Source organism: Coregonus clupeaformis, chromosome 34, assembly GCF_020615455.1.
Source record: "Coregonus clupeaformis isolate EN_2021a chromosome 34, ASM2061545v1, whole genome shotgun sequence".
Lineage (NCBI taxonomy): Eukaryota > Metazoa > Chordata > Actinopteri > Salmoniformes > Salmonidae > Coregonus > Coregonus clupeaformis.
Window position 1 is genome coordinate 21,256,968 of NC_059225.1, and position 27,135 is coordinate 21,284,102.

General features: G+C 42.0%; 1 protein-coding gene across 3 annotated transcripts in view; it reads left to right on the plus strand.

Annotated features, from left to right (window-relative positions):
* Positions 1-15,398: 15,398 nt before the first annotated feature.
* LOC121549945 (integrin beta-1-like) overlaps positions 15,399-27,135 on the plus strand; it is a 36,667-nt gene continuing 24,930 nt past the window's right edge. For 2 of the 3 annotated variants that reach the window (XM_045210512.1, XM_045210511.1), the window contains exon 1: positions 15,399-15,625. In XM_045210512.1, coding sequence (XP_045066447.1) covers positions 15,611-15,625 — 15 coding nt within the window. In that variant the 5' untranslated portion in view covers positions 15,399-15,610. Of the gene's footprint in view, positions 15,626-16,686; positions 16,707-27,135 lie in introns of those variants that run through there. The other variant, XM_045210514.1, reaches the window with a different exon arrangement.

Sequence of the window (27,135 nt, forward strand, 5' to 3'; positions counted from 1 at the left end):
AACTGTCACTATTTCATCAATCTCGATATTTCTGGCTTTCATTTGGTCTCTTTGGGCCACGTAAGACAGTTGATGAAACTGCAGAAAGATCCAGATGAGGGGATATTAAAACCCACAATAATACCTATTGTTTTGTTGGTCAACATAAACTGTCCCCTCTGTTAGTAGTTTGAATAGAGGTAAGTATTAACAGGTGATAACATGGAAGCCTAGTATAGTATTTTGTATGATATTTGAAGCTAAAGTATGATGGAAATGGCATGTTGTGACTGTGACGTTTGTTGATATTTCTTCCAAAAGTGTTACCTGGATGACAACACATAAATGTTCACTCATAATGACACCAATCAGTTGAAAATATCTGTCTAAAGAATGCTTAATAATAATTTGATATTCTAAATGGATGGCTCTGATTTTGCTGTGGTATTTTTTCCTAGTAAATTGCCTCATGTTGCAGCTGTTGTCACACGACTGACATGTTATGTGACAGATAGAATTGTAATGTACAGTCAGACATATTATAAAGTTTTTCTTGTGCCTTCCAGGGCGAAAACCCTACAAGCAGTGGCGACCCATCATTCAGGGCAGGTAGAGCCCCACCTGTTTGCCTGTTTTGCATGTTATTTTGGCATTAATACGTGTCACATATCAGTGTACCAAAAAACAATGTACCAAAAAATTACAAACAATGTACCAAAAAATTATAATTTAGTTAATAAAGCCTCATATAAACATGGTCACGTTTTTGCTTTCTTGAGTAAGGCAGCTCCAAAATACAGGTGTTTCAGCCTAGCTCAGTGCTTTCTGTGGTGGTGTGGCAGCCAGTGGAAAGACGGAGCGTAGGGGTTGGTAATGTTCTCTAGTTGCGCCGTGATTGGCTCAGTGTTCTGTCACCCATGGGGACACTACATCACCTCAAAATCTACGAGTAGAGCTCGAAGATTCAAGCCCCTTGGGTGCTGCCATAGAGTTAGATTAGAAATGCCCGTCCAAGAAGGCTCAAGGTCATTGGCCACAGTTAAAATGACGTCATTATAGATAAAATTATAGATAAAACGTATCGGTGCTCATCGGCCATTGGACATAAACATTACACAACAAGTTGGAAATCGCAAATTCAACAATGAGTGGTTTGGAAGGAATCAGTGGCTAACTGCAAGCATTGCAAAGCAATCACTAGTCTGCTATTCAGTGGAGTGGGTGTGTGGTCCAAGTCTGGGTTTAAGGGTCTCTTTTCCAAGCTTAAAAGGATAAACATTCAACATTGGCCATGCTGTCAATCCAGCATGACTTCTGCCACGGTCAAAACAACTGGGAACTGGGAAATCTCAGACTTCAGTGAGTTCAAGACAACTGGGAACTCTGGGAAAAAATGAGCTCCGACTGGGAAAATACATTTTGAACGGTCATCCAACTCGGAATTGCAAGTTGGGAACTCAGGCCTCTTTCTAGACCTCCGACCTGAAGATCACTGACGTCATCATGATTCGACCTTGGAGTTCCCAATTGTAATGAAATCACCATAAATCCAGAGAATGACAGACTTTGATGACAAAGTTTGATAACAAAATTTGTCCACGAATGACCACCGCGCCACCTTCATGTTCAAGTGAGGACAGCACAACAAGGTGAGTCCAAAAATGTCTAGTATGCTGCTGCATAAATAATGTAATATGCCAGGGAGATATGTATACTGTAGCTAAGAAAGTAATAATAAGTGTATGTTGTGCAGTAAGCTGTTAGTAGCCCATGTGCCTCACCCTAATCATTTGGTCCTGTTTCCCCTCTTAATTTAGCCTACTGTTCTGACTTGGTGGTGCACATGTAGCCTATAGCCTGTTTTAGAAAAATGTAATCAGCAAATATTGTAAGAGCTTTCATTGTCTGCTTATATGCCCCCATTATGTATCCTACGGTTCTGACTTGGTGTACAGGGAGAATACTGTAAGAATGGCCCATGTTCTGAATTCTGTCGCTGTACATTTCAAAAGCGCTGAACAAATAGTTATATTGACTACGTCCATCCTAGCTCCCTCATTAATGTCTTAATCTAAATTACGGATTGCCTCTTATGCGCTTGTCGTCCCCTTATGCCATAGTTTGTACATCTCAATTGTCAGTAGAAACCACATTTGTTTAAGCAAGTCAGAGTGCTGTTACAACAGTGGTCAACCACAAACATGGAGGCAAATGATGAGCTTCAGTTCTCCCTGAAAAACACTGTATGCAAATATAGTTCTAGCGCATAGAGGGTGAGAGGGATAGGGGCATGGAAGGTGGGATTCATTGTATATATTTAGCAATTTCTTATTTTTGTCGCTTCAGTATTATAATATTACATTTGGCCAATACACTTGGTATTTTTTATAACATTTTATTTTCTATTCATTGTCTTAAAAATTTTTACAGTTATGTGTATATACTTTTAGATGCTTTCTTTCATTTCTTGAACAACTGGTTGAAATTAAGGTTTTTGCCACAGGACTGGTATGGGCAAAGGGTTGTACCTTTCAGAGACAATGTATTCCAAATGGCACTCTATTCCCTTTATAGTGCACTACTTTTGACAAGGGCCAATGGGCTCTGATCAAAAGTAGAGAACTACTGTATATAGGGAATGGAGTGCCATTTGGAACGCAGCAATTGAGTTTCAGACAGGACCTGAGACTAAAGCATACCTTTTGCATTGTGGTTATAAAGTATTTTTTCAGCCATAGGGTAAACACATAGATTTGTGTATAAATTTGTCATCCATCTAGCAGGAATACAAGAATCTGGATTTATCATTGAGTGCAGTTTTTAAAGGTTTATTTATCACATCAATCACATAATTGTCAATCATAGAAAACCATTGGTTGACTCTAACCTTGTCATCAGATAACAGTTAATGGGTGAAGAAGTGCTAAGAACTATTACATTGATGTTTTAAAAGTGATCATTGCACTATTGATGAGGACCAGTTTGCCTTGCGAAAAGACTGAAAAGACTAACAATACATTCTGTCATAAGACTTTCATAAACAGTCTATTTTAAAAGGATTGAAAACCACTTGTATTAATGGGATAAAGTCATCTAAATCACTTAATTACACAATCAATTGACATGTCTTTATGTGTATAATATAGTTATTCTATAGCATTTCAGTATTCAACCTCAGGTCCTTTTCTGTGCTCATTCCAAGCAAAGCCAAATATATGCCTTCATTGCAAAGCCTTCCCACTGGGCACAGACGTCAATTCAACTTCTATTCCATGTTGGTTCAACGTGATTTCATTGAAATGACATGGAAACAACGTTGATTCAACCAGAGTGTTTCATGTTGATCAATGTAAAAAATTGTGAACCTTGTTCTGAAGACATACTGATACAAGTTAGCTTTTGAAATCACAGGGCTGGGTGTTATAGCGATCTGGTGCCTGATGGCACAGTCAATGACATGGCACCCGACCATTGGTTGATGCATGCAATGTCTGAGCAGGGGAACAGGACCAAAGTTAACCCGGTGCCTCGGTTGAACCAGGACACAGACAAATAAGGTCATCCAATTACAGAGCTGCAGCCAATCGGAACAGCGGACAAATTTCATTCAAAATCAAGCGGGAAGCCAAAGACACGTCTATTCAATTCAAACTCTCAAATCCAATGTAGGTTGGCTAGGGTACAGCACTTACCTTGGTCGTTTTCATCTGCTCAGACATTGCTGATGCATGTCAGATCTTACAACGCCTGGATAGCTATTTCACATATCAGCTAACAACATCATTATGTTATAGCAATCTGGTGCCAGACTGCACAGTCGATGACCTGGCACACAACCATTGGTTGCGCAACCTTTATCTGTTGAAAGGTTCTTCAGTGTGTGTCCATCGGCGATCAGCCTTTTTGCCTTGTCTTGCAGTCAGCAAAAAGCAGGTGTAATAAAAAGTTATATTGGACCATACCGTTGGATGCCAACCGCCGATAAACCCCACAGAAGAAGAGGCGGGGTCGACACGGTAGCTAGCTAGCTAGGACAACAGTATACAAAGGAATCTCAATTGCATGCTCTTCGCATACACTCTCCTCTCTTCTCGCCTCCTTCTCAAAATCCATTGGAGGAGAAGCTCAGATTGTCCATTTGGAAGAACCATTTGCGACCTAGCTTTAACTTCCTGACTGATGTCTTGAGATGTTGCTTCAATATATCAACATAATTTTCCTTCCTCAAGATGCCATCTACAGTGAGGGAAAAAAGTATTTGATCCCCTGCTGATTTTGTACGTTTGCCCACTGACAAAGAAATGATCAGTCTATAATTTTAATGTTAGGTTTATTTGAACCGTGAGAGACAGAATAACAACAACAAATTCCAGAAAAACGCATGTCAAAAATGTTATAAATTGATTTGCATTTTAATGAGGGAAATAAGTATTTGACCCCTCTGCAAAACATGACTCAGTACTTGGTGGCAAACCCTTGTTGGCAATCACAGAGGTCAGACGTTTCTTGTAGTTGGCCACCAGGTTTGCACACATCTCAGGAGGGATTTTGTCTCACTCCTCTTTGCAGATCTTCTCCAAGTCATTAAGATTTTGAGGCTGACATTTGGCAACTCGAACCTTCAGCTCCCCCCACATATTTTCTATGGGATTAAGGTCTGGAGACTGGCTAGGCCACTCCAGGACCTTAATGTGCTTCTTCTTGAGCCACTCCTTTGTTGCCTTGGCCGTACGTTTTGGGTCATTGTCATGCTGGAATACCCATCCACAACCCATTTCCAATGCCCTGGCTGAGGGAAGGAGGTTCTCACCCAAGATTTGACGGTACAAGGCCCTGTCCATCGTCCCTTTGATGCGGTGAAGTTGTCCTGTCTCCTTAGCAGAAAAACACCCCCAAAGCATAATGTTTCCCCCTCCATGTTTGATGGTGGGGATGGTGTTCTTGGGGGCATAGGCAGCATTCCTCCTCCTCCAAACACGGCGAGTTGAGTTGATGCCAAAAAGCTCGATTTTGGTCTCATCTGACCACAACACTTTCACCCAGTTCTCCTCTGAATCATTCAGCTGTTCATTGGCAAACTTCAGACGGGCCTGTATATGTGCTTACTTGAGCAGGGGAACCTTGCGAGCGCTGCAGGATTTCAGTCCTTCACGGCATAGTGTGTTACCAATTATTTTCTTGGTGACTATGGTCCCAGCTGCCTTGAGATCATTGACAAGATCCTCCCGTGTAGTTCTGGGCTGATTCCTCACCGTTCTCATGATCATTGCAACTCCACGAGGTGAGATCTTGCATGGAGCCCCAGGCCGAGGGAGATTGACAGTTATTTTGTGTTTCTTCCATTTGCGAATAATCGCAACAACTGTTGTCACCTTCTCACCAAGCTGCTTGGCAAAGGTCTTGTAGCCCATTCCAGCATTTTGTAGGACTACAATCTTGTCCCTGACATCCTTGGAGAGCTCTTTGGTCTTGGCCATGGTGGAGAGTTTGGAATCTGATTGATTGATTGCTTCTGTGGACAGGTGTCTTTTATACAGGTAACAAGCTGAGATTAGGAGCACTCCCTTTAAGAGTGGATTCCTAATCTCAGCTCGTTACCTGTATAAAAGACACCTGGGAGCCAGAAATCTTTCTGATTCAGAGGGGGTCAAATACTTATTTCCCTCATTAAAATGCAAATCAAAACATTTGTGACGTGTTTTTCTGGATTTTTTTTTCACTGTTCAAATACACCTACCATTAAAATTATAGACTGATCATGTCTTTGTCAGTAGGCAAACGTACAAAATCAGCAGGGGATCAAATACTTTTTTCCCTCACTGTATTTTGTGAAGTGCACCAGTCCCTCCTGCAGCAAAGCACCCCCACAGCGTGATGCTGCCACCCCCGGGCTTCACGGTTGGGATGGTGTTCTTTGGCTTGCAAGCGTTCCCGTTTTTCCTCCAAACATAACGATGGTCATTATGGCCAAATGGTTATATTTTTGTTTCATCTGACCAGAGGACATTTCTCCAAAAAGTACAATCTTTATCCCCATGTGCAGTTGCAAACCGTAGTCTGGCTTTTTTATGGTGGTTTTGGAGCAGTGGCTTCTTCCTTGCTGAGCGGCCTTTCAGGTTATGTCGATATAGGACTCGTTTTACTGTGGATATAGATACTTTTGTACCTGTTTCCTCCAGCATCTTCACAAGGTCCTTTGCTGTTGTTCTGGGATTGATTTGCACTTTTCGCACCAAAGTACGTTCATCTCTAGGTGACAGAACGCGTCTCCTTCCTGAGCGGTATGACGGCTGTGTGGTCCCATGTTTTATACATACATACATACATACATACATACATACACATACATATCCTTCAAAAATATATATATATTCCCCTTTATTACTTTCCAACCCCACCACCCTTTCCCTACTTGGAGTAAACTAGTGAACAACAATGCTTAGGCCTCTACTTCCAGCTTATACCTACTATCTACATTTTATGGACACAGTCAATTTTACAATAATTATATTGTGTTTGTTGTTTCTCCTGAACTTCCTCTACTCTCAACCTCTCCGATCATTTTCATGATGTCCATCCGGTTTGCTTCGATATGCCATATCTTTCTAACTGTGCTCTTTCACAAAAGCTCCCAACCTACAACCTACAGTGGGGAGAACAAGTATTTGATACACTGCCGATTTTGCAGGTTTTCCTACTTACAAAGCATGTAGAGGTCTGTAAGTTTTATCATAGGTACACTTCAACTGTGAGAGATGGAATCTAAAACAAAAATCCAGAAAATCACATTGTATGATTTTTAAGTAATTAATTTGCATTTTATTGCATGACATAAGTATTTGATACATCAAAAAGCAGAACTTAATATTTGGTACAGAAACCTTTGTTTGCAATTACAGAGATCATACGTTTCCTGTAGGTCTTGACCAGGTTTAAACACACTGCAGCAGGGATTTTGGCCCACTCCTCCATACAGACCTTCTCCAGATCCTTCAGGTTTCGGGGCTATCGCTGGGCAATACGGACTTTCAGCTCCCTCCAAAGATTTTCTATTGGGTTCAGGTCTGGAGACTGGCTAGGCCACTTAGTTGCCCTGGCTGTGTGTTTCGGGTCGTTGTCATGCTGGAAGACCCAGCCACGACCCATCTTCAATGCTCTTACTGAGGGAAGGAGGTTGTTGGCCAAGATCTCGCGATACATGGCCCCATCCATCCTCCCCTCAATACGGTGCAGTCGTCCTGTCCCCTTTGCAGAAAAGCATCCCCAAAGAATGATGTTTCCACCTCCATGCTTCACGGTTGGGATGGTGTTCTTGGGGTTGTACTCATCCTTCTTCTTCCTCCAAACACGGCGAGTGGAGTTTAGACCAAAAAGCTCTATTTTTGTCTCATCAGACCACATGACCTTCTCCCATTCCTCCTCTGGATCATCCAGATGGTCATTGGCAAACTTCAGACGGGCCTGGACATGCGCTGGCTTGAGCAGGGGGGACCTTGCGTGCGCTGCAGGATTTTAATCCATGACGGCGTAGTGTGTTACTAATGGTTTTCTTTGAGACTGTGGTCCCAGCTCTCTTCAGGTCATTGACCAGGTCCTGCCATGTAGTTCTGGGCTGATCCCTCACCTTCCTCATGATCATTGATGCCCCACGAGTTGAGATCTTGCATGGAGCCCCAGACTGAGGGTGATTGACCGTCATCTTGAACTTCTTCCATTTTCTAATAATTGCGCCAACAGTTGTTGCCTTCTCACCAAGCTGCTTGCCTATTGTCCTGTAGCCCATCCCAGCCTTGTGCAGGTCTACAATTTTATCCCTGATGTCCTTACACAGCTCTCTGGTCTTGGCCATTGTGGAGAGGTTGGAGTCTGTTTGATTGAGTGTGTGGACAGGTGTCTTTTATACAGGTAACGAGTTCAAACAGGTGCAGTTAATACAGGTAATGAGTGGAGAACAGGAGGGCTTCTTAAAGAAAAACTAACAGGTCTGTGAGAGACGGAATTCTTACTGATTGGTAGGTGATCAAATACTTATGTCATGCAATAAAATGCAAATTAATTACTTAAAAATCATACAATGTGATTTTCTGGATTTTTGTTTTAGATTCCGTCTCTCACAGTTGAAGTGTACCTATGATAAAAGTTACAGACCTCTACATGCTTTGTAAGTAGGAAAACCTGCAAAATCGGCAGTGTATCAAATACTTGTTCTCCCCACTGTATATGGCCCCATGGTGTTTATACTTGCGTACTATTGTTTGTACAGATGAACGTGGTACCTTCAGGCGTTTGGAAATTGCTCCCAAGGATGAACCAGACTTGTGGAGGTCTACCATTTTTTCCTGAGGTCTTGGCTGATTTCTTTTGATTTTCCCATGATGTCAAGCAAAGAGGCACTGAGTTTGAAGGTATTCCTTGAAATACATCCACAGGTACACCTCCAATTGATTCAAAGTATGTCAATTAGCCTATCAGAAGCTTCTAAAGCCATGACATCATTTTCTGGAATTTTCCAAGCTGTTTAAAGGCACAGTCAACTTAGTGTATGTAAACTTCTGACCCAATGGAATTGTGGAAAAATTACTTGTGTCATGCACAAAGTAGATGTCCTAACCGACTTGCCAAAACTATAGTTTGTTAACAAGAGTGGTTGAAAAACGAGTTTTAAAGACTCCAACCTAAGTTTATGTAAACTTCCGACTTCAACTGTAGATAAGACTCAAACTATAAGAAGGAAATGAGAGCCATAATCTTCCTGTCTGCACAACATATAGCTTCAGTCATAGACTGTTTCCCAGCTCAATCCCTGGCCTGCAAACTGACCAGTGGCCACAGGTGCTAAACACCTGGCAGTTCTTATGGCTGTGCTTGCTTGGCTTTAGCTTGCTTGGCTTTCGCTGATAACAGATATTGCCTGTGGTACCTGATGAGAGTGCTGAATGAAAGGAAAAATTAAATAGACCCCAGGGATTAAACAGGAACAGTCAAGCTTCCAGGACTGATATTTTGGTTGATTGCAGGGGCGGACTTAGTGATTTGGAGGCTCCGGGCAGAAGCCAGTCTGAGCCCCACCCCCACCCCTCCTATGTGTGCCCAAAAAATATATGGGTTTGATAGTGAAGACATGTAAAATTGTACAACATTTTAATGTGTCATGAACACAACCAGTCATGATGTTTTCATCTGACTGTCAAACAAATCACTTCAAAAAGTAGGTTACCTTTGCACATTCATCCAAATAATTCCAGCATCCGAACAGTGCACTGTGCACCCGCCAACTTTCCTTCAATTCGCAAGTGGCTGAAACTGTCTTACTAGAGAAAGCATCTGAGCGAGTGAAACAGTGCCCTTCTGTCTTACTAGGACTATATGTAACCCATGTATATTTACATTTGACATTTAACAGACGCTCTTATCTGGAGCAATTTACAGTTAGTGACATTCCATACTGTTTTTGGCCAGACAGCATCCGATACATGGGCTACACATACATGTCTTCTGCCTCAATGACGACGGCAGTATTATCAGCAGCACCTGTCTTTTTACTAAAGAAATGCATATTGCATCCCTCTAGAGTCACTGATGTAGGCACCTTCCACCGGTTGTCGCTACTTACCACAGCCACCAACTCAGAATTGGCTATATTGTAAAAAGGTATGAAAACAAACATTTGAGGTTAGGGTTTGGCATAAGGTTAGCAGTGTGGTTAAGGTTAGGTTTAAGGTTAGTGTTGGCTTTAAAATCATATTTTAAGAGGATCCATTTTTGCCCACTGCACTGAGGCTAGGAAACTTCTATCACCACCGATAAATCTACAATAATCGAGAATTTCAACAAGCATTTTGCTACGGCTGGCCATGCTTTCCACCTGGCTACCACTACCCCGGCCACCAGCTCTGCACCCTCCGCTGCAGCTTGCCCATGCCCCCCCCCCCCCCCCGCTTCTCCTTCACACAAATTCAGATAGCTGATGTTCTGAAAGAGCTGCAAAATCTGGACCCCTACAAATCATCTGGGCTAGACAATCTGGACCCTTTCTTTCTAAATCTGGCCTCCGAAATTGTAGCAACCCCTATTACTAGCCTGTTCAACCTCTCTTTCGTAACGTCTGAGATCCCCAGAGATTGGAAAGCTGCCGCGGTCATCCCCCTCTTCAAAGTGGGTGACACTCTAGATCCAAACTGTTACAGACCTATATCCATCCTGCCCTGCCTTTCGAAAGTTTTTGAAAGCCAAGTGTACAAACAGATCACCGACCATTTCGAATACCACCGTACCTTCTCCGCTATGCAATCCGGTTTCCGAGCTGGTCATGGGTGCACCTCAGCCACGCTCAAGGTCCTAAACGATATTATAACCACGATCAATAATAGACAGTACTGTGCAGCCGTGTTCATCGACCTGGCCAAGGCTTTCGACTCTGTCAACCACCACATTCTTATTGGCAGACTAAATAGCCTTGGTTTCCCAAATGACTGCCTCACCTGGTTCACCAACTACTTCTCAGATAGAGTTCAATGTGTCAAATCGGAGGGCCTGTTGTCTGGACCTATGGCAGTCTCTATTGGGGTGCCACAGGGTTCAATTCTTGGGCCGACTCTTTTCTCTGTGTATATCAATGATGTCGCTCTTGCTGCTGGTGACTCTCAGATCCACCTCTACGCAGACGACACCATTTTGTATACATCTGGCCCTTCATTGGACACTGTGTTAACAAACCTCCAAACGAGCTTCAATGCCATACAACACTCCTTCAGTAGCCTCCAACTGCTCTTAAACACTAGTAAAACTAAATGCATGCTCTTCAATCGAACGCTGCTGGCACCCCCACCCGACTAGAATCACTACTCTCGACGGGTCTGACCTAGAGTATGTGGACAACTACAAATACCTAGGTGTCTGGTTAGACTGTAAACTCTCCTTCCAGACTCACATTAAGAATCTCCAATCCAAAGTTAAATCTAGAATCGGCTTCCTATTTCGCAACAAAGCCTCCTTCACTCATGCTGCCAAACATGCCCTCGTAAAACTGACTATCCTACCGATCCTTGACTTCGGCGATGTTATTTACAAAATAGCCTCCAACACTCTACTCAGCAAACTGGATGTAGTCTATCACAGTGCCATCCGTTTTGTCACCAAAGCCCCATATACTACCCACCACTGTGACCTGTACGCTCTTGTTGGCTGGTCCTCACTACATATTTGTTGCCAAACCCACTGGCTCCAGGCCGTCTATAAATCATTGCTAGGCAAATCCCTGCCTTATCTTAGCTCATTGGTCACCATAGCAACACCCACCCGTAGTATGCGCTCCAGCAGGTATATCTCACTGGTCATCCCCAAAGCCAACACCTCCTTTGGCGGCCATTCCTTCCAGTTCTCTGCTGCCAATGATTGGAACGAATTGTAAAAATCTCTGAAGCTGGAGACTCTTATCTCCCTCACTAACTTTAAGCATCAGTTGTCAGAGCACCTTACCGATCACTGCACCTGTACACAGCCCATCTGTAATTAGCCCACCCAACTACCTCATCCCCATATTGTTATTTATTTTGCTCATTTGCACCCCAGTATCTCTATTTGCACATCATCTCTTGCACATCTATCATTCCAGTGTTAATACGAAATTGTAACTATTTGGTACTATAGCCTATTTATTGCCTTAACTTGCTACATTTGCACACACTGTATATAGATTTTCTGTTGTATTTTTGACTTTATGTTTTGTTTATTCCATATGTTTTTTTTATTTTTATTTTTTTATTTCACCTTTATTTAACCAGGTAAGCCAGTTGAGAACAGGTTCTCATTTACAACTGCGACCTGGCCAAGATAAAGCAAAGTAGTGCAATAAAAACAACACAGAGTTACATATGGGGTAAAGAAAAAAAACATAAAGTCAGAAAATACAACAGAAAATATATATACAGTGTGTGCAAATGTAGCAAGTTATGGAGGTAAGGCAATAAATGGGCTATAGTGCAGAATAATTACAATAGTATTAACACTGGAATGCTAGATGTGCAAGAGATTATGTGCAAATAGAGATACTGGGTGCAAAAGAGCAAATTAAATAACAATATAGGGATGAGGTAGTTGGGTGGGCTAATTTCAGATGGGCTGTGTACAGGTGCAGTGATCGGTAAGGTGCTCTGACAACTGATGCTTAAAGTTATTGGGGAGATAAGAGTCTCCAGCTTCAGAGATTTTTGCAATTCGTTCCAGTCGTTGGCAGCAGAGAACTGGAAGGAATGGCGGCCAAAGGAGGTGTTGGCTTTGGGAATGACCAGTGAGATATACCTGCTGGAGCGCAGACTACGGGTGGGTGCTGCTATGGTGACCAATGAGCTAAGATAGGGCGGGGATTTGCCTAGCAGTGATTTATAGATGGCCTGGAGCCAGTGGGTTTGACGACGAACATGTAGTGAGGACCAGCCAACAAGAGCGTACAGGTCACAGTGGTGGGTAGTGTATGGGGCTTTGGAGACAAAACGGATGGCACTGTGATAGACTACATCCAATTTGCTGAGTAGAGTGTTGGAGGCTATTTTGTAAATGACATCGCCGAAGTCAAGGATCGGTAGGATAGTCAGTTTTACGAGGGCATGTTTGGCAGCATGAGTGAAGGAGGCTTTGTTGCGAAATAGGAAGCCGATTCTAGATTTAACTTTGGATTGGAGATTCTTTATGTGAGTCTGGAAGTTGAGTTTACAGTCTAACCAGACACCTAGATATTTGTAGTTGTCCACATACTCTAGGTCAGACCCGTCGAGAGTGGTGATTCTAGTCGGGTGGGCGGGTGCTAGCAGCGTTCGATTGAAAAGCATGCATTTAGTTTTACTAGTGTTTAAGAGCAGTTGAAGGCTACTGAAGGATTGTTGTATGGCATTGAAGCTCGTTTGGAGGTTTGTTAACACAGTGTCAAATGAAGGGCCAGATGTATACAAAATGGTGTCGTCTGCGTAGAGGTGGATCTGAGAGTCACCAGCAGCAAGAGCGACATCATTGATATACACGGAGAAAAGTGTTCGGCCCAAGAATTGAACCCTGTGGCACCCCCATAGAGACTGCCATAGGTCCAGACAACAGGCCCTCCGATTTGACACACTGAACTCTATCTGAGAAGTAGTTGGTGAACCAGGCGAGGCAGTCATTTGAGAAACCAAGGCTATTTAGTCTGCCAATAAGAATGCGGTGGTTGACAGAGTCGAAAGCCTTGGCCAGGTCGATGAAGACGGCTGCACAGTACTGTCTATTATCAATCGCGGTTATAATATCGTTTAGGACCTTGAGCGTGGCTGAAGTGCACCCGTGACCAGCTCGGAAACCGGATTGCATAGCGGAGAAGGTACGGTGGTATTCGAAATGGTCGATGATCTGTTTGTTAACTTGGCTTTCGAATACTTTCGAAAGGCAGGGCAGGATGGATATAGGTCTGTAGCAGTTTGGATCTAGAGTGTCACCCCCTTGAAGAGGGGGATGACCGCGGCAGCTTTCCAATCTCTGGGGATCTCAGACGTTATGAAAGAGAGGTTGAACAGACTAGTAATAGGGGTTGCGACAATTTCGGCGGCTAGTTTTAGGAAGAAAGGGTCCAGATTGTCTAGCCCAGCTGATTTGTAGGGGTCCAGATTTTGCAGCGCTTTCAAAACATCAACTGTCTGAATTTGTGTGAAGGAGAAGCGGGGGGCATGGGCAAGTTGCAGCAGAGGGTGCAGAGTTGGTGGCCGGGTTAGTGGTAGCCAGATGGAAAGCATGGCCAGCTGTAGCAAAATGCTTGTTGAAATTCTCGATTATTGTAGATTTATCGGTGGTGATAGTGTTTCCTAGCCTCAGTGCAGTGGGCAGCTGGGAGGAAGTGCTCTTATTCTCCATGGACTTTACAGTGTCCCAAAACTTTTTGGAGTTAGTGCTACAGGATGCAAATTTCTGTTTGAAAAAGTTATGTAACTCTGTGTAGTTGTTATTATTGCACTGCTTTGCTTTATCTTGGCCAGGTCACAGTTGTAAATGAGAACTTGTTCTCAACTGGCTTACCTGGTTAAATAAAGATGAAATAAAATAAAATAAATAGCCATAATTATGACTTTGTGGCAGTGGTAACTAGTGACAACCCCTTCCAAGGCAAATGCAGAAGGCCAACATCGGTGGATACGATGGATTGAGACGCAGCCTATGCAAAACAACGGATATCTCTAGCTTAAACATATTATTATATTATTATTATTATTATTTAAACAGATAGATTTTTATGGGGATGGAGCATGGGGGGGCCTCAAGCGGAGAATATATTTTTATATTTTTGCCCTGCTCATGAGGCCCCTTGATGATGTGAAGCCTGAGGCAGGCATTTCTGCCTAATGGTAAGTCCACCAGTGGTTGTTAGACTGGAAAGTTTACCAATGTCTTCCATCCTGAAGAATAAATATTTTCTTAATAAAGAAAAATTAATTAAATACCAGAAAAATAGTTGATTACAAAATAACTCTCTTGCTTGAATTTTATTTTGGTCAGATCCAACCAAAACACATTTGGTAAGCCACATTTGGTGACCAGTCAAAGTAATTTTTTTCTAACATAAACAAATGAAAGTGGTGACTGAACAGTGAAAAGACGCTGGACTGGGTTCAAACCCAAACCCATGCAGAACAGCAGTAAAATAACAGGTAGCCTATTAAGTTGTTGTGTGTGAGAGTGAGTAGTCCAAATATGAGAAAGATTTAATCCCCCTTTGATTCTTTATCCAATGAGGTTTTCTGTAAAGCACAAACAGTGTCTTTGTGTCCCATTCAGACATGGGCAGCTTCAAGGGAGCCTGTGTGTGTACACCCTAACCAGACCAGACCCTAACAGCTCATGGAAACTGTTGCCACACCCTCAGTCAGTCCACTCAGCAATATGTGTTATAGTAGGACTAGATGTCAGCAATTCATCCAAGAACCTCTTGCAAAGTAATTTTTTAAAAGCATAGAATGTCCATTAAAAAGAGGGTAACCAATAAGGGAGATAGACTGAACATGACCCTAAAAGGCAACACATCACAAACCCATCCATACATAACACATTTATTTGATAATAAGAGGCTATTCCAGTGTTAGTTTTGGGAGAACTTTCATTATTCTCGTACATGTCATAAGGTTCACTGTAATATAATATGGGTGTATGTTAAACTCATGACGTCATTTGGCATTTCCTGTGGAGGCGGGGCTTAGCTTCAGCGGAGAGTACTGCGGACTTGTCTCTTCATCTAATTTTGAAAATAACAATAAGTTCACGCGGCCAGGGGAATATCCTACACACATATATATATATATATATATATATATATATATATATATATATATATATATATATATATATATATATATATATATATATATATATTATATATATATATATATATTAATTACATACGCCAACACTTTTATACAACTAAATAGTAGACTGCATTTTTCCCTTTCTCAATGGAGTAACTGAATAAGGAATGACCCGCGGGGGAGTGAATTGACCGTGACTTTTCGCAGAGGAGAAAGTACCTCCCGTTGCCAACAAGGCAATTGTTGCTGTGTCTACGCTGGGTAGCGGATCACGACGGGGATTTTAAAGAAGATACATTTACATATGTTGCCATATGTACGCCGATAAGGTAAGTAATTATATTTTGATAATTGTATGAATCCTGTTTTTTATCAGTTCTTGATTACTCTCCAATAAGTCTATGAATTTCCACAGGGGTGAAGGACTCGGATGATGGATATCTTAAGGACAGTTCGTTATTTACTGGGGGGGCGCGACTGGTCTAACTTAAGGTGTCATAAAAAAAACACCCCTATCTAGAGGTCTTCATGGATCCACCTGTACCCGAATACCCGGTCCCGAGCGGGTCCGGATCCAGAATTATAAATATTGTCACGGGTCTGGGTCGGATCTGATATGATTGTCACGGGTCTTGGGTATATGTAATTTCAACTGACTTGTCCGGAAGGACCCGTACAGATCCGAATGTGACTGCTGCAGTAGAGAGAGAGTAGTAATGGATGGTAGTAATTATATTTTTGGTGAATGTCGGAACTATTTGTCTCCTAGATTTGCATACTACTACTACTGCTCTTTAAGCTCAAAAGTTTTTTCTGCAGATAAATTACAAAATAATTATCTAAAGAGGGTGAATCCTCACTGCAGAAACAATAAACAGTGGAGAGAGCGCGTCAATCTGGTCTACAGTGATTTTTACAGTGCGTAAAAATAATTTGCTTGGCATCTAATCATTTTTGCCAGGTAAAAATGCATTTGAATGCGCATTTCACTATCTGACATAATGGTAGCCAGCCTTTTGTGCTTTACATTGGAGATTTACATTTTTTTAATGGTTTTAGGTTGATTTTTAAGCATTTTGAATGAAGAGCTGTTTGGGATCCAAATGAGCCAGCTCTTTTACGTGAACAAAGCCAAATGTGCCAGATCACCAAAAAGACTCAGAATGACCATTGCTAAGCGAGAGAGAGAGAAATTGTATCATTATGCTGCTGCTCTTGCTTTTCAGGAGAGTGGCGCGTGTAGCTTGTTGTTGGCCAATCATAAGTCATCAAAGCGGCAATAGGCTATAGTCATAGAGCCGCTGTGTGTGGAAAAAGTTAGGAGATATCTAATCAATGGAATATGGAATTAAAATGATGGAATTATAAATTAAAGGAGGAGGAGAGGCTACAACGACCAAGAGCCAACAGGTAGGCTTCTACTTAATATTCTGAATGGAGTTGTTGTTGTTTGTAAATGTGTAGGAAGAGAAAGTGCATATAGCCTCAATTAGCCTAGCTAGCTAACTAGCTTAACTAGCTTCTCCCAGTTTGATGCAGTCAAGACAGGTACTACGTATCATATCGGATGATAACCTAGCTATGGCAGCTATTATTCTACTATAGCGTGAGTCGGCTTGGTTGTTTGCTGTCTCTCCCTCCCTTCTCCGTGTCACTTGCTCACACTCACAGTAGTAGCCTACACACACAGCACAGCCCCTTCTAGAGCGTCACCACTTTCTACACTGTGTGCTAACTCCCGCTTGCTGTACTCCAGCCTCCCGCTTCCTGTCGGGCACTGTTTTCCTGCAGTTTAGTTAACGGCGGTGAGGGCAGGTGTTCGGTAGGCGGAAGTGAAGGACACTGTCTACCGGTGCCGCTCCCTCTAGCTAGCAAAGAGGATTCCTGTACACAGAGGATTTCCCTTTTGACCCACATTCAAAACTGCCACGCAAACAGCCAACAAGTGCTCAGCATATGTGGGAACTCCTTCAAGACTGTTGGAAAAGCATTCCAGGTGAAGCTGGTTGAGAGAATGCCAAGAGTGTGCAAAGCTGTCATCAAAGCAAAAAGGGTGGCTACTTTGAAGAATCTCAAATATAAAATATATTTTGATTTGTTTAACACTTTTTTGGTTACTACATGATTCCATATGTGTTATTTCATAGTTTTGATGTCTTCACTATTATTCTACAATGTGGAAAATAGTAAATATAAAGAAAAACCCTTGAATGAGTAGGTGTTCTAAAACTTTTGACCGGTAGTGTACATTCAGAACAAAGATTTTAAAAGTGACCGGCATTGCACAATAAAGCCGGGGACTTATTTCCATTGTGGTCCCAATTGTATTTTTTTTACATAAATACACATACAATTACACAGATACAGACACATTACAGAGATACAGACAAAAATAGGTTATACTGTTCACACATTAGCCAGCTTTTGACATTCTTTTTAAAAGTGGTTATGGTTGGTATGGCTTTTAGTTGCTGTGGTAGTTTGTTCCACTCAACAGCGCCGGGCTATAAAAATGTGTTCTTACCAGATAGATTGTTATATTTAAAACAGTGAATATTAGAGTCTCTGGCTCTGGTATTATGATGGTGGACATCTTTAACAAATGAAAAATAGTTGGATAGGTACCTGGGGGCTGAGTCCGTGATAATTCTGTGGACCAGACCAAGTTTAATTAATGCTACTCGTTTTTCCACAGATAGCCTAGCTGCTTAAAATGCTCGACCTCCAGATGAGTATGAGGGGGAAATTTAAGAATAATTCTTACAAGCTTGTTTTGGCTGGTTTGTAGCTTATTCTTTAGACGTTTGGGGCTGCTGGTGAACCATGATGTGCAGGCATAATCAAAGTGACACTGGACTAGCACACTTGCCAGAGTCTTTAGGGTGTCTTTAGCTATTGGCGACAGATTTTCATGCAAATATTCTCAAATCTGCATAAAAACAATATGCACATTTTCCCATCAGAGTTGTGTTTCCATCTTATTGACATGTTGCGGATAAAATTATATGCGTAAATACATAGTGCACATAAAATAAAATAAGTTCAATGGGTTTCCATCACATTTTCAACTCTAGGCCTACTGATTGTTTTGTCACAAAAAAATGTTGCGTAGGTATAGCGAATGTGCCCACTCTGGTATTGGCACGTGCACTCTAGCCAACAGCTCACAGATACAATGCGGGTATAGCCTACATTATGATATTATTATGGACTAAAGTGCTAGATTATTCTTATTTGTCAAATGGCAGCCAAGCATCGATCCTCATGTCACCAGAATAAGATCCTCGATATTTATTGAAAGGAACATCATCACCATGTTCTTTCACGACCCTGTGAAGTTCATCATAATTTATTTCATCTGTAGCCTAATAAATTGCATGCTTACCCGAGTCGTAGTGGACCAAACAACATATCATCGTGTGACTCCAAGTTTACTTCGATATGATGGATATTATATCAATATTTGTGCATAAAAGCGCTTCCACCGCTATTTCTCGCATAATTCATTTTACAGACACAAAAAGAGCCAACCTTGTTTAGCGTATTTTGTTTAGTCTACATTTTTGTCCCTAAAATTTATCCGACGTGTACTTTACTCTCATAACAAGGTTGGATTAAAACCTGGTTAATGTCACGCCATTTTGAGGATGCTGGAATTATATTTTGGACAAATGTGCGCATACAGGATACTTTTGAAGTACCCTAATCAGATTAAAACATTGTGATTGGTTGTGTTTATGCCACATAAAAGTTAATACATTTTAAAAGTTAAATGACAAATATTTAGGCGATATTGAAGCATTCTAGGTGCGCAAGGAATAGCCGCTCGGATTGGAGAGGAGGCAGAGCGCGCGTTAAGCTTTCCTGAGTAACTGGGCCTGCTGGGATATGTGGCCAGGTTGTTATAGGAAGACGTGGGATAATGATGATCTGCAACATACAGCGTATCTCAGTATCAGATGTAAAAATACAGCCAGACTGGTCTCCTACTCTGCCTTTCTAGACCTTATAAACTGTCAAAAGTAGACCCACAACTGATCCAAAAGGAAAGAAACATTCAAATCACAGGACCTTTACTCCATTATCCAACAGACATTTTCACTGCAGTCTAGAGTACAATTCTGTACTCACTTGAAAACAATAATGCAATTATGCATTGCATTGTGATGTTGTAGGCTAGTCTAAGTAGGATAATTGTATTGTCCCTAAACAAGATCAATAGGGGGGCGCTTTTTGAGCTCCGTGTCTCATGTCTTCACTGTTCTTTCATGTGCAATGATGCACCTGGCCTCTCCGCTGCCTATCAGCTATTCCTATTTGTTGTTGTGGATTCGTATAGAAAATTGATGCAGCTTTGAATGCTTTTATGTGTGGTATGATTGCTAGTTAGCTATTGCGGATCTGGACAAATGATCCACCCACCAGTATTGTCACGTTGCTGTGTATAGGTGTGGTGTGGAATCAGGCGCAGGCAGCAGAGGGTAAGTCCAACAAGACTTTACTTAGCACAAAAATAATCCACAACAGCCCGGAGGCAAAAAGACGCACACAGGCGTAATGCAAGCGCACACAAAGGTGCGTAAATCTCTCCTAAACACAAGGAGGAAACTACGGAAAATAGCGTACCGTAACAGGTAGCGCAACCACGACACGAACAATCACACACAACACAAACCTAACAACAAGGAAACTAAATAGGGTGCTAAACGAGACCTAACACAAAACAGGTGTGACTAACAGACAAAACCAAACAAACACGAAACATCGAGCGGTGGCAGCTAGAACTCCGGAGACGACGACCGGCGAAACCTGCCCGAACAAGGAGGAGGCGCCGCCTCGGCCGAAACCGTGACAAGTATTGTGGTAGGGCGGCAGGTAGCCTAGCGGTTAGAGCGTTGGGCCAGTAGGCAACAAGGATAAAATAATCTGTTGATGTGCCCTTGAACAAGGCACTTAACCCTAAATCGCTCTGGGTAAGAGTGTCTGCTAAATGACAATACATATAAATGTTTTGTCACTCTGCCCTCTTTATACAACCCTGCCCTATTTTGTACCCACCCCCACCCCAGTAAATTTCGAACTGACCCTTATCCAGATTCCTAGTTTTTCACAGACAGAGACAGTAGGAACTTGGCAGTCTTCGAACTTGGACCAGAATAAATATTTTAAGTGGAGAGGAGAGGGAATATTTGTTCCAGATGGATCTGAATCTGTTTTCTTTTTGGGCGTTGATGGAAAGGTTGAATCTTCATAAACGCTAGTACAGATAAATATGGTTTGGGACAAGATATTGTTTTTAAATAGTGTTCCAAACTTCATTTCATCTGACGATTTTGCCTTTTGTTTTCTGTTCAACAAGAAATATGTAATCGTCATGTTTCCTGTAATGTTGATGTTTGCTGTTTTTGTAGACGCATTGCATAGGTTACCTTGCTTGGGGCACTACAGTGGGGTCCACACCAGGACCACAGGTCAATAATAGATAATATAAAGTCGTGGTCAAAAGTTTTGAGAATGACAAAAGTATTGGTTTTCACAAAGTTCGCTGCTTCAGTGTTATGAGATATTTTTGTCAGATGTTACTATGGTATACTGAAGTATAATTACAAGCATTCCATAAGTGTCAAAGGCTTTCATTGACAATTACATTAAGTTTATGCAAAGAGTCAATATTTGCAGTGTTGACCCTTCTTTTTCAAGACCTCTGCAATCCGCCCTGGCATGCTGTCAATTAACTTCTGGGCCACATCCTGACTGATGGCAGCCCATTCCTGCATAATCAATGCTTGGAGTTTGTCAGAATTTGTGGGTTTTTGTTTGTCCACCCGCCTCTTCAGGATCAACCACAAGTTCTCAATGGGATTAAGGTCTGGGGAGTTTCCTGGCCATGGACCCAAAATGTCGATGTTTTGTTCCCCGAGCCACTTAGTTATCACGTTTGCCTTATGGCAAGGTTCTCCATCATGCTGGAAAAGGCATTGGTCGTCACCAAACTGTTCTTGGATGGTTGGGAGAAGTTGCTCTCGGAGGATGTGTTGGTACCATTCTTTATTCATGGCTGTGTTCTTAGGCAAAATTGTGAGTGAGCCCACTCCCTTGGCTGAGAAGCAACCCCACACATGAATGGTCTCAGGATGCTTTACTGTTGACATGACACAGGACTGATGGTAGCGCTCACCTTGTCTTCTCTGGACAAGGTGTTTTCCGGATGCCCCAAACAATCGGAAAGGGGATTCATCAGAGATAATGACTTTACCCCAGTCCTCAGCAATACAATCCCTGTACCTTTTGCAGAATATCAGTTTGTCCCTGATGTTTTTCCTGGAGAGTGGCTTCTTTGCTGCCCTTCTTGACACCAGGCTATCCTCCAAAAGTATTTGCCTCACTCTGCGTGCAGATGCACTCACACCTGCATGCTGCCATTCCTGAGCAAGCTCTGCACTGGTGGTGCCCCGATCCCGCAGCTGAATCAACTTTAGGAGACGGTCCTGGTGCTTGCTGGACTTTCTTGGGCGCCCTGACGCCTTCTTCACAACAATTGAACCTCTCTCCTTGAAGTTCTTGATGATCCGATAAATGGTTGATTTAGGTGCATTCTTACTAGCAGCAATATCCTTGCCTGTGAAGCCCTTTTTGTGCAAAGCAATGTAGACGGCACGTGTTACCTTGCAGGTAACCATGGTTAACAGAGGAAGAACAATGATTTCAAGCACCACCCTCCTTTTAAAGCTTCCAGTCTGTTATTCTAACTCAATCAGCATGACAGAGTGATCTCCAGCCTTGTCCTCGTCAACTCTCTCACCTGTGTTAACGAGAGAATCACTGACATGATGGCAGCTTGTCCTTTTGTGGCAGGGCTGAAATGCAGTGGAAATGTTTTTTGGGGATTAAGTTCATTTTCATGGCAAAGAGGGACTTTGCAATTAATTGCAATTCATCTGATCACTCTTCATGACATTCTGGAGTATATATGCAAATTGCCATCATCAAAACTGAGGCAGCAGACTTTGTGAAAATTTGTATTTGTGTCATTCTCAAAACGTTTGACCACGACTGTACACTATAATTGGTCACAGTTGAGGGATGAAGAAGTCAGCTCCTTGTAGTCTTATACTAGTAGGTCTGTGTGAAATTGACAACAAGGATGCTATGGACTAAAGACACGCAGCTGATAAAGTCAGTGTCATTTTATTTGATCGCCCACCAATCCCGTCTGCTCACAAACACAGGAGCGTCTGGCTTGCAGACATCATTTGCCCTTTATAATGTCAATATCCAAGGAGAACAGATGTACACAGCAGAAGTCGTCCCCCAGAAGAAGTCCTCCATTTATTCTCAGGGAAGTCTCAGGGAAGATGTGATGTGTGTGTGTTTTCTTTAACCTTGTAAATACGGACGTCCGAGTCGAGCTGACTTCTCAGTGTTACTAGAGTTGAATTAAGGGAATGGAGTTGTGGGGAGGAATTTAGGGAGGGATGGAGGGAGAGTGGAAGGAGGGAGGAGGAGAAAGGGGTAGGGCTAATTGAGGGAGAAGAGGAGACGACGGGTGTGTATTTGCGCGAGCGTGTGTTTGTTTGTGTGTGTGCGTGCATGCGTCTGTGTGTGAGTGTTAGGAGGTAGGAGACGGTATGCTGGGGAGCTACCAGCTGAATGGATGTGATCTCCAACCCCATATATCAGCTGTTGGAGGGCTGGCTTCTCGTCTGATTGACAGGAGACCCCGCGCTGCCGTTCTGGGGGACATGTGATGTTTCTTAGTGTGTCTGAGTGTGTCTGACACAGACCATATGTGTTCTCCTGTCCCTCTGAGGCGGATGTGATGAATCGGCTGTTACTCAAACACATTGTTTGTGCTGAACAGGGAGATTTGAAAATAGGTAGTACAATGACTGCCTGTTACAACCATTATGTTACCCTGACACACAACAAGGAGTAGTATGAGTCCTTAACAAAGAGAGGCAACAGATGATCACAGTGTGGTTATCAGGTTTTGTTTGTCAGTAAATCACTGTCTGCTCTAACTAATACATCATGGAATTCCCTAAGGACTTTCCTCAACCGTGTGAGAGTGGAAAAATTAGAGCTCATAATTAGCTCTCATCCTGATTATTACAAGATTATTACATTATGAAATCATCTTGTGTTGATGTTAGGAATAAAATGTGCTCTATTGCAATGTATATGAATGAGATAAAGCAATGTATACATTATAGTCATTTATTACTGTGTTAAGCACATAGGATTACATATATCGTCATGAATTACAGGATCTCTATGGTCAAGCCTATGTCGGATTCAATTTCAGTCTTTCAAAAGTCTCTGTTGTTGGGGTGGGAATTGTCATTCTTTAAGTTGAAATTGCAGGTAGGTCTTTGGGTTTTGGTTAGACCCCTTCAGTAGTTTATATAGAGGGTTGCCCTCCCACTCCCCACTCCCCTCAGACTCAGAGGCACTATGTGATTTCATGGCAACTCCACGTCCAAGTCTAAAAACAGTTTTAGGGAAATGAGCATACATGTCCCTCCCAGGATGTGCTACTTCCGCTATACTAGCACACTAAATAAGCCTTGCGCTCTTGAACGCACCCACCGTTTGCCGGTGAAAACTGTAACAGGAAATGGACAGCTACCCTCTTCAATAAACAAGGAATACAACGTAATCATACACATTTCTGACGATCTACCTTCACGTTTTATTTAGTAAATAATATCACATTGTACATGTTACTTTTAATCACTAAATGCATGGCCAGAAAGAGCTATATTATCGAGAGACAGACAAAAGATTTTGGTGCCAAACCAATTGCAGACGCTCCAAATTTAACCTCTAATACATGTTTCTCTTCTTCACAGGTGATCAACAATCACATATCAAAGAACACAACTAACCAAACATAAATACAATTAATAAATGTGCTTCTCATAAACCATTCCATAAACAATGTCTGTTCATTTATATAAGGCAATGTATTTTATGTGACAGCAGGACTTAAATGACAGCATATTTTAATTTAGCATATAGCCCAGAAATGTAAATGTTGTAGGCTAGGGGATACAATGCAGTTCTGTTCAACATGGCTTTTCCCCCGTACAAATGCTAGCTTTTCATTTGCATTAATAAGACAAAACATGAAAGAAATATCAATGCGTTGTTAGGCAAGTTAGAGGATTACAAAACCCAACACAACATTAAATTACAGCTTCTGAAAAAAATAGCACATTGTCTTGCAATGGAAGTAGACAGTTATGGGCAATTCGACGGTAACGGAATTGCGCTGAGACTCAGATTTTTCACTTAAAATGTATGCCAAACAAAAACCATTGATTTCAAAGTTGAACACACCATACAGCTCTATGCACAAGGACTACTTTAAACACATTTACAAAAACTCTGTTAAATATCTGCTCTGAATTCAAATTCAAGATGGGGCCTCCCTAGTGTCGCAGCGGTCTAAGGCACTGCATCGCAGTGCTTGAGGCGTCACTACAGACCCGGGTTCGATCCCAGGCTGTGTTGCAGCCGGCCGCGACCGGGAGACCCATGAGGCGGCGCACAATTGGTCCAGCGTTTGGCTGGCCGGGATGTCTTTGTCCCATCGCGCTCTAGCGACTCCTTGTGGCAGCCAGGCGCATGCACGCTGACTTCGGTGGCCAGCTGTACGGTGTTTCCTCCGACACATTGGTGCGGTTGGCTTCCGGGTTAAGGGAGCAGTGTGTCAAGAAGCAGTGCGGCTTGGCAGGGTCGTGTTTCGGAGGACACATGGCTCTCGACCTTCGCCTCTCCCGAGTCCGTACGGGAGTTGCAGCGATGGGACAAGACTGTAACCAAATAATTTTTTGAATAAGATTCAACGATGTCTGCAGAAAGAATGGAGTGTCAGCTATGACATGACACATTGACTTAAAAAAAATATTGAACAGTGAAGTGGATTTACACCCGGTAAATTAATTGCAGTAATGGAATTTCATCATGGGTCCCTGATCTGTACTACACAGAAATGCAAAATGATGGATATGAATGTCATTCTCTTCATGGGGATGTATTCTAAATAGGTACACAAAGGTAGAAATATGCAATATCCTGCTTTGTATATTTGGGTATTATTCTACACACTGGCTATTATTTTAATGGGCTCTGAATCCAAACAAGACCACATTTGGTTGGTTCGTACTGTACTGTACTGTGCTGTGCTGTCCAAACTTGTGAACCCAACTGTGGTTTGTAACTACTATGATTTCCCATTGTAGCCAATTCAATTGCAGAAATTCTGTTACCGAATTTCGAGTTTGAATCACTTATAAATTCATAAAGAATATTGATAGCAGTAAAAACACAATAACTATTTGATAGGTCTACCTTTACTTCTTACTTATGTGAACTTTCATTATCATCCCTCTTCATGAAAATAGAAAATATCTTAAAGATACTGTATGTTGGTTTTTGGTAACGGAATTTCAAGGCACAAGGCAATGTTTATTAAACGTACAGAAGGCAGAAAAAATTATCCACCTAAATATAAGTGTTGATGTTAGTTGGCAGAGGTCTCTTTTTCAATATTTTTGTGTTTTGATGTATTTCTAATACAATTTTAAGACTTTTTCTGGTAGATGTTTTCTAAGACCCCTTTTCCATCTGTTTGACCAGAAATAAAAGCCTTTGCTTATTCCAATTTTTTGGGATGGAAAATGGTTGAACAATTTATATATGCCTTCATTTCTCGAAAATATAGACTCTTAGCTTCATTTGACACCCAATTTGACATGCTCCAATGACCTTCACGTTGGTGCTCATGGGTCCTTTTACATGGAAATGACCTTATTTCTCCAACAATCCCTGGAGAAAGTAGTGTAGTAATGAGTGCTTACTGTTTTCTGCCTGCAGAGATTTCACCCTGCTGTTAGATGCAGAAATGGAGGCCCTCTTGTTCAAGTGTTGAGCCTGCAGCCTAATGGGAGACATCTGAACGTCATTAAAATGCCAATTTCACAGCGTTAAACGGCCTAAAGGTGTCCACAGCTGACCCTAACAAGCTGATGACTGTAGTATTTCAAGCCCGATTAGAACACTACTTTGACTTGGCTGTCAGGAGAAAGCCAAATAGTAAGATCTAAACCTAGACCTAATAAAGTGAGTTGAGTTGTCACATGGGCTATGGGCTGTGTTCTGTAGGCCTATGACTTTTGGCATGTTAGCTTCTGTTGAACAGCTTGACTGTTTTGTTCTCTGTTCATTTGTTTGTGTACTCAATGTAAACATCGCAATGCCCTTAGTGAAAGTATCTTTGCTCTCAAAGGCTTACGTCACACAGAACTTCTATTATTACTGGTAATAGACAGCTTTAGTAAATTAGTAGGGCGGCAGGTAGCTTAGTGGGTAAGAGCGTTGTGCCAGTAACCGAAAGGTCGCTGGTTCTAATCCCCGAGCCGACCAGGTGAAAAATCTGTCGATGTGCCCTTGAGCAAGGCACTTAACCCTAAATTGCTCCTGTAAGTCGCTCTGGATAAGAGCGTCTGCTAAATGACCAATTAATTATTAATTAATTAATTAAATTAATTAATTAATTTAGTCCGTAGCTCAACTGGGAACAGGGTAGTGGGCAGCTAGCAGGCTTTCCTACAGCAGGCTGAGGGACCTCTTTAAGCCCTGAGCGTCTGTGTTGATCCTGCTCTAACACCAAGGTTCTGAGAACCTGATTAATCATTTCTCACTGTAAATATTTACTTGTTTAATGGTCGTCTTTTCACTGTGATGTTTCTACTAGCTACCCAAATGATTATCTACTAACTATCCAAATTGTTTCTACTAGCTACCCAAATTATTATCTACTAACTATCCAAAT